This window comes from Anneissia japonica, unplaced genomic scaffold, assembly GCF_011630105.1.
Source record: "Anneissia japonica isolate Jap-2015-1 unplaced genomic scaffold, ASM1163010v1 scaffold288258_len262004_cov172, whole genome shotgun sequence".
In the NCBI taxonomy this organism is placed as follows: Eukaryota; Metazoa; Echinodermata; class Crinoidea; order Comatulida; family Comatulidae; genus Anneissia; species Anneissia japonica.
In genome coordinates, this window is record NW_022683814.1 from 239,830 (window position 1) to 248,412 (window position 8,583).

General features: G+C 30.6%; 1 protein-coding gene and 1 long non-coding RNA gene across 8 annotated transcripts in view; both read right to left on the reverse strand.

The window, feature by feature from the left end:
* The window catches only part of LOC117102878, an 8,395-nt gene extending 4,078 nt beyond the window's left edge, over positions 1-4,317 (reverse strand). For 2 of the 4 annotated variants that reach the window (XM_033243343.1, XM_033243327.1), the window contains exons 1-5: positions 4,180-4,317; positions 3,777-3,827; positions 1,726-3,384; positions 1,078-1,113; positions 103-147 (exon numbers count right to left, since the gene is read on the reverse strand). In XM_033243343.1, the coding sequence (XP_033099234.1) occupies positions 103-147; positions 1,078-1,113; positions 1,726-2,125 (481 nt within the window). In that variant the 5' untranslated portion in view covers positions 2,126-3,384; positions 3,777-3,827; positions 4,180-4,317. Of the gene's footprint in view, positions 1-93; positions 148-1,077; positions 1,124-1,725; positions 3,385-3,776; positions 3,828-4,179 lie in introns of all 4 variants that reach the window. The other 2 variants (XM_033243348.1, XM_033243336.1) reach the window with 2 other exon arrangements.
* Positions 4,318-8,341: 4,024 nt separating this feature from the next.
* LOC117102837 overlaps positions 8,342-8,583 on the reverse strand; it is a 9,680-nt gene continuing 9,438 nt past the window's right edge. For all 4 annotated transcript variants that reach the window (XR_004444481.1, XR_004444479.1, XR_004444478.1 and 1 more), the window contains one exon: positions 8,342-8,368. This is a non-coding gene — a long non-coding RNA (uncharacterized LOC117102837). The remainder of the gene's footprint in view (positions 8,369-8,583) is intronic.

Consider the following 8,583-nt stretch of genomic DNA (forward strand, 5'->3'; position numbering starts at 1 on the left):
ATATTTTGCTGGACTATTATATATAATAAAAGACAACCTAATTCACACAAAATTCACATTCTAAGACCTGTTTTATTATTATTAGTCCCCTACCTGTGTTACTTGTCTGTGTCCTTTTGATCATGAGACTGTTGTCATCATCAGATTCTGAAATTAAATAATAATAAAATTACATAATGTGTTTAATACATTTGCATGAAAAAATAAAAACAGTGGTCATTTTTTTTCCTGCTGTGTTATTTTACAAAGAGGTCAACTAGTTCAAACCACAATATTGCCCAAATATATATAGAAAAGACATTGAGCTTTCTTCCCCTTCTGAGCAGATTAGTGATGGTCTTGAATTTCAAGGATCAAAGGTCTTGGTTAAGAAAAAATAAACCCTAGGCAATACTCTGTTATGGTTGTTTTCAACCAATTTCTTTACTCCCACTGTTTATCCATTTCCACTTCACTACACGTCACCTTAAACTATGTACAGTATCTATCAATCAGCACCTTACTTGGTGCTGTTGTGAACCACATAATTGAAAAAAAAGATAACGTTTCGTTTTAAATTACTTGTTTTAATTATAAGCCTAAACAACTAAGTAAGTAAAATACTTGCAATTTGACCCCTAAGAAAATGATCAGGTAATTTGTGTGTCATAATTAATAATAATAATGATTATTAAAAATAATTGTATATTTCTTTTAATAAATAACTAAAGAGTAATTGTTATTGCCTAGCAATTTATGAATAAACAAAAACAAAAACTGATATTCCATACAATAAATACATACAGTAGTAATGATTTTATTTAAAAGGTCTTTGGACAGATGCAAACATGTTTTGCGCATACTTAAAAATATTTTGCTAGATGCCTGTTCCTGGATATTGGCAGAATACCAAAACATTCCATGCTTTAACATACATGATAATAACGATATATAAGTTGAATGGAGCGGATCTAAATATATTTTTGCCCTGAAAAATAACATGTAACAATAAATTATAAATGTATGGATGATTGACGTCCATACTACAGTAGATTCTATATTTTACCGGACGATTATATATAATAAAACACAATTTACCTTCCGATTCTTCCATATTCATGGATGTATCTTTGCCTGTAGTAAACATAAAGAATAATAATGTTTACATAATTTGTTAATATCTTGTGTTTCTTTAATACATGCCAAATTGAGTATTAGCGATGTTGACCAGCATTAGAACCAATGTTTGAGAAAGGATAGCTGAAGCGAATCGGAAACGATGCAGGTTGGTAACACTTATTTCACTGGTTAAATAAAAGAAAATTACCAATATAAAATTGTCTTACTGTTTTTCTTCTCGAAAAATCAAATTAATAAAATTTGTGATTTATAAGCCATGCCTAACTTTTCAATAATACTTATGTTCGCTAGCGATACATTTTTAATGACTTGAATGGGCATTTTCTTAGTATACTGACTGTATCAAACCCACAAAATTAAAATTTCCCCTCGATAGAATTCCATTATAAAAACCCTTCAGAACTAAATGTTGGTTTTAAGTTTATAGGTTTTATTCACTCAAAGTTTGAGAGTCAATTTAGTGTGGCACTTAGAAAAAAAAAATGAAAAAAAAGGAAAAATTTGAAATCAAATTTGTAACCATGTGTAACAGATATAAATGATTTCTTGTATTGTCTACTAAGTGTTTAGTCATAAAGAAAGCGACAAATAACTTGAAGTACTTACATGAATGTTTTTGGCTATCCATTTGCTGAAGCCTTTTTCCTATGTGACGTACCTCATCAATCGCCATTGGTGTTTGGTAAACATTCGAATTTACTAGTGCTGAGTGTCCCATATGCTTGTAGAATAATTTTCTTTCTTTTTCTGGGACATCCATGCCAGCATATAGGGTGCTCGCCCTATGTCTCATTGCTGTAGCGGTCATTCTTTCTGGTTGGTCTACATTTGCATTAAGACAGACCTTATGCACACTGTGCCATCCGCTAATGTGGCTATGGCTGTATTGGATACACGGAAACATATACTGATTGTCTTTCTGTACTGTTGCTGCGTCACGAACTCTAGGATCTGCAAGTTTCTTCATAGCATCAATTGTATCGAATGGGATTAGAACTGGAACCATGTGATCATTCCCCTTTCACATCTGGAATGTCACTTTCATTTGATGGAAACACTTCAATTCGGATTTTGCAAGATGATTTAGAACCTGCCTATCGAGCCAAGAGCCTTGTTCCGCTTCTTTCCATTCTGTTAGTACAAGCCTTGCTGGCTCCCAACCTCTGCGGGCATTAAATAATGTTATCCTTGAAGCAGCTAGATCACGAAGTCGAACAAACTCATTTGATGACCAAATGAGTGACTTGTTTTGAAGCATTTTTTTCATTGATGTGATTGTATAGTCTCGAACCATTTTCACATCAGATTCAAGGGGAAGTTGGTCGGGTTTCCTGAGATTGACTTGCTTCAATTTGTTTAGGGCATAGATGGCATCACCAAACACAAAATCTTTGTTGTGGTTAAGTACACGCACGAATTTCTCAATTTCATTTGCTTTCTCATCTTCTTGTTTAACTAGGTAATATCCTTGCACTACTTTAGCCATTTTTTAAATCAAATACAGCAAAGAAATCTTTAACCCTGCTTTGATTTGGCTGTTTGGTCTACCCTTCATGTCTTCCTTATCTGTACAAGAGGTCACTTTATCAACTGCTTCATGAAGATAGTTGAAGTTTTTTCTCACTAACATTTCTCCTGCATCTGCCGTCAGTTCATACTCATCTTTCAAATTTTTAAACTCAAGGTATAGAGTAGCAACCTTCCTCATATCTGACATCACTGATTTCTGTACCTCAACATGTTTATCTTGTTTTCTTTTCATTTTTGTGTAGAGCGTTTTCCCAAACAGGCAAATAATTGGATCTTCTCTGCAGCAAGCTCCAATCTCACCATCACGAAATCGTTTCAAAATTTGGAATTTAAATTCATCAGAGACAAAACTGGGTAGGGGTCTAAAGAGGGAGGTTGGTAACGGTGATGCCATTTCAATTGAATCTTTGTTGCATGCTTTTTTGTGGTGCCAAAAAAAAAGTCTGCTATAGTACCCTTTACAGCAACTGCAAACTACAAGGGGCGTCTCTTCGTTTAGCTTTCTCTGGGTCATCAACTCCGAGGTCTTACCACTCTTTATGAAGTGTTCATTGTGCTTGTAAATTCCTTGTAACCTTAGCTTTGTTAAGACCTTTTATTTTTCTTTTTCAGGAAGTTTTAAAGCACGTACAATGTCAGGGGTATCTTTGTGTTTAGTCAACATGTGCCTGCTGAGTCTACTTTGAAGAACTCCACAAAACGGACATGGTCTGTGGGGGTTTTTTTGTTTAGAACCTGAAAAGAAATAGAAATTTCACTATTACAAAGAATTAATTTTAAATAAAAGGTTTACTGCATAAATATAGAAAATAAAACTCAAAAAACATTTAGTGATTTAAAGACTATAGTTTATATTGACAGTACACTAGCTTTTGTGCACACAGTGGACTTCTTTTAGGTGAATTCGTTATTCACCTTGTTATGAACTCCTACTTCTTCACATAAATGCGATCGCCACACAGTTGGTGTGCATATAGCTCACACAAACAAAAAATAATTTTAGAACCACACATACTAGTGTTGTTACTGGTGACACATAACCATAAACCTCAAAATCAATAACATTTTTTCTAAAGGGAAAATGTTAAAATGTTAAAAAAGTCAACATAACAATGCAAAAGCCTAACCTGGTGGTTGTATAGAATCACTGACTGGTGCTTGGTCAACATTTTCACTATCTGTAAAATCAATTTATGGATAAAATTAACACAGGTAGTGAAACCAAGTTTTCATGAGTAATTTCTTTCTTATGGTTATGTTTAATATGAAGATAAAGAATGCACAAAAAAGCAAACACAAAACAAATTAGCAATACTTTTAACATGAATTTCTAAGGCAAGAAAGTGTATTACTAATGATGAAATTTGAAAATTGTAGTGATTTCAACGAAACATGGTAATTTGTTTATTTAAAATTTAGATTAATTGTGCTGAATGAAAACCATAAAAAAAGAAAGACAAATTAACAATATTTATATAACATGTATTTAAAAAACAATAACTGTGTAATTGAGAAAATAATATGCCTTACCTGGAGGAGATCTAACAAAGGTATCAATGTCTGAAACAACCGATCCTTGATCCATCTTCTCACCATCTTTTAAAGGAATTTAGGGACAAAATTAGGACAGTGTAGCAATTTCGTTAAAGTTTGTAAATTATTCTCTATAATCTTTAGGTAATGTCATAATGATGACAAAAAAAAAAAAAAAACTGTCTTTATTTAAAATACTGTCAGCCACCTAAAATTACTGTGCATAATTCAAAACTGATTGAAGTTTAACAATACACTGAAAAAAGGAAATAAATTGTGATTTTACAAATAAAATTTAAAAATGACAGCAAAAAAACTGTATATATATATATATATGTATATATATATATACGTATATATATATATACATATATATACATATATATATATATATAATATATGTGTATGTATATACATATGTTATATATATGTTTATGTGTGTATATATACTTATATATAAGTGTATATACAAGTATATAAGAATATAAGTGTGTATATATATGTATATATAGGCCTATATAAGTATATATGTAAGTATGTGTGTATATATGTGTGTGTATATATATATATATATAAGTATGTATATATAGATTAAAAGGCAAAATACTGAAAAACAACAATGCTGTGGGAAACAATGGCTGGATCCTGGTAGAGATAGAAAAATAATAAGCAACAGCTAAAAAGTAAACGTAAGTAAACAGCCAGAAATAGAACAAGAGCTTTCGGACAACACTAGCATATATATACGTATATATAAGTACGTATATGTATATATATATATGTATATATAATATTAAGTATGTATATGTTATATTGCATATATGTATGTATACATACCGTACATATAAATAGGCCTATATAAGTATATATGTAAGTATGTGTATATATGTATATATATATAAATATATATAAGTATGTATCTATATATAAGTATCTATATATGTGTATATATATATATGTATATATGTAGATATATAATTATGTATATATGCATGTATATATATATATATATAAGTATGTATATATGTATATATATAAGTATGTATATACTTATATATACATATAAATATAAGTATGTATATATGTATATATATTATGTATATATGTATGTATATATGTGTTAATGCATATATGTATGTATATATATATATATATAATATATACCGTATATATATATATACACATACATATATACATTATAACATATATACATACTTATATATATGTATATATGTATGTATTTATAAAAAATATATATGTATATATATATAAGTATGTATATATGTTATTATGTATAGTATGTATATATATACGTATATATGTTTATATATTATGTATATATATACAGTAACATTTTTAGCAAATTTCTTTGAAAAAATATCGTAGGCATAGGGCCTAGCTAGGTATACAGTATTTTCATTTTACAGTAGTTTGGAACGATATCGAAAGTGGGGGTGCTGGCAGTGGCCTGTTAAGGACTACAATTTATTTGAAAATATCTTGGGTCCGATCCTCCACACCAGTTGGGCCCAATCGTCTGTCACCCGAAGTTTTCATTACGATTATCAAGAACGTACACGGTCTAGGCCCTGGGCTAGGCTTAGCTTGCTGTCGTCAGTCTGCTACGTATACTATTACCGCATAACAAAGAAGGCGACCCACGTGGTGCATTCTTAAATATTACACACATTATTTAATTGTATTAGACGATATTACACGATAAAACGATATCATTGATTGAATGATCTAACTACCCTCGCATCGCAGTAATACTGAACTAGGCCTAGCTTAGGCCTCATGTTTTTGTGGAAAGCTAGATAGTCGTTATGTACCCGGCAGTCGGCTGCCTTTATATTTTCATGTTTTCAGTTTGCATTCAAAGGGTACATTGCTGCACAGCCAACTGCCGGGGATATAGTACTGTACCTTCATATGACTACTCATACGTATACAACAGAAAAAAAACGTCGCATGGACTTAGTGAAAAATGAAGATCTAAATGAAAAAACATTGCATTTCAGCAAGTATTATAACATTTTACTTTTATTTTAGGCCTTCTTCACAATACCTATGCCTGCAGCAGTTGATTTTTTTTGCCGTAAAACCAAAATAGTTTCATCCATGCCGACTTTCCGGTCAGTTAGAGTGAGCCCTGACTGAACTCTGCAGAAACTTCACATCGATCTTCGCATCGCGATGTAAAACAAAATGTCGGAAAACTTTTCTTTGACGCATGCGCATTTGCATAAATGTCTACACACACACACACTACACACAATAAAAAACATAGGAAATAGCAAAAAGTGATTACAATAGTTCCTATTGCATTACATGCATAGGAACTAAAAAGGAAATAAATTGTGATTTTACAAATATAATTTTAAAATGACAGCAAAAAAACTATATATAAATATAAAAAAGATAAATATCTTGCATAAAAAACACTTAAAATCGGTAAAGAAAAGCCAGGAATGTATTTGACAGGATACAAAGCCTACCTGGTGGTGATATAACAAAGCTTTCAGAGTCGGAAACAACAGATTCTTGATCAATCTTCTTACTATCTGTAAAATGAATTTAGGATTGAGACTAGGACAGAGTAGTGATTTCATTGAAATAGCTCTAAAAAGTAAAATACAATGATTACAGTTTGTCCTTTCAGGAACAAGAATACCTGTACCTAGCAAAATTTTACATCACAAAAAGTTACGTTGCATAGAGTCGAAGACCTAAAAACAAAACGCCCAGTTGTTTTTCTCTTTTATTCACTTTGTGTTTGTTTTAAAGGCACCCTTATTGCATATATTTAAAAAACACACGTAGCTCACACTAACAAAAAAGTGGTTTTGAAACCACACATAACCATAAACCTCAAAATCAGTAATTCAATAACATTTTTTCTAAAGGAAAAATGTTAATATGTTTAAAAAGTGCACTTGACAATAATACAAAAGCCTCACCTGGTGATTGTACAGAATCACTGACTGGTGCTTGGTCAACATTTTCAATATCTGTAAAATAAATTTATGGATAAATTAAAACAGGTTAGTGAAACAAGTCTTCCATGAGCAATTTCTTTCTTAAAATTATTCTATGTAATATTTAGGTTTATGTAAAACATGAAAATAAAGAATGCACAAAAAAACAAACACAAAACAAACTACCAACATTTATAACATAAGTTATAAAGCAATAAAGTGTGATTTCATCGAAACATGCACTGATTTCATTGAAACGTGTAGTGATTTCATTCAAACGTGGTAATCTGTTCATTAAAAATTTAGATTAGTTGTGCTAAATGAAAACAAAAAAGGAAGACAAATTAATAATATTTATAACTGTAACATGAATTTTAAAAACAATAACTGTGTAATTGAGAAAATAATTGCCTCACCTACTAAGAGGTGATCTAGCAAAGGTATCAATGTCTGAAACAACAGATTCTTGATCAATCTTCTCGCCATCTGTTAAAAGAATTTTGGTACAAAATTAGGACAGTGTAGCTACTCATTGAAACCAAGTTTGTAATTTATTCTCTATCTTTAGGTAATATAATATTTTTTGTCTTCATATTATGAAGACAAAAAAAAACAAGAAAAAACTGTATATATTTAAAATACTTAATAATATGTTATACTTTATTGTCAGCCACCTAAATTACTGTACATAATTCAAAACTGATTGAAGTTTAACAATACACTTAAAAAGGGAAATAAATTGTGTTTTTACAAATACAATTTAAAAATGACAGCAAAAAACTATATGTAAATATAACAATATAATTAACATGCATAAAACAAAACACTTAAATCGGTAAAGGAAAGCCATAAAATGTATTTGACAGGATACAAAATCCTGTCAATTGATAACATGTATTTAAAAAACAATAACTGTGTAATTGAGAAAATAAATACCTCACCTGGTGGTGATCTAGCAAAGGTATCAATGTCTGAAACAACCGATTCTTGGCAATCTTCTCACTATCTGTCAAAAGAATTTAGGGATAACAAGGGCAGCGTAGCAATTTCATTGAAATAAAGTTTTTAATTTATTCTCTGTAACCTTTAGGTAATGTAATATTTGATGACAAAGAAAATTATTAAAAAAAACTGTCTTTAATCAAAATACCTAATAATATTTAATACTTTATTGTCAGCCAGCTAAAATTACTGTACATCATTTAAAACTAAAAATATACTTAAAAAGGAAAAGAGATTTTTGAGATTTAGGCGTCATAAATCGGGGGATTCGTAAAATAGAGGTTGGGTTAAATTTGTGGTAACCTTTGACCTAATACGTACGTAACGCTCAATATACGTATGTATGAACGAACGATGTTACCTAGCTAGGCTAGACCAAGCCTCTAGGCCTACGAATAAAACCTGTCTCTTATACCCATCT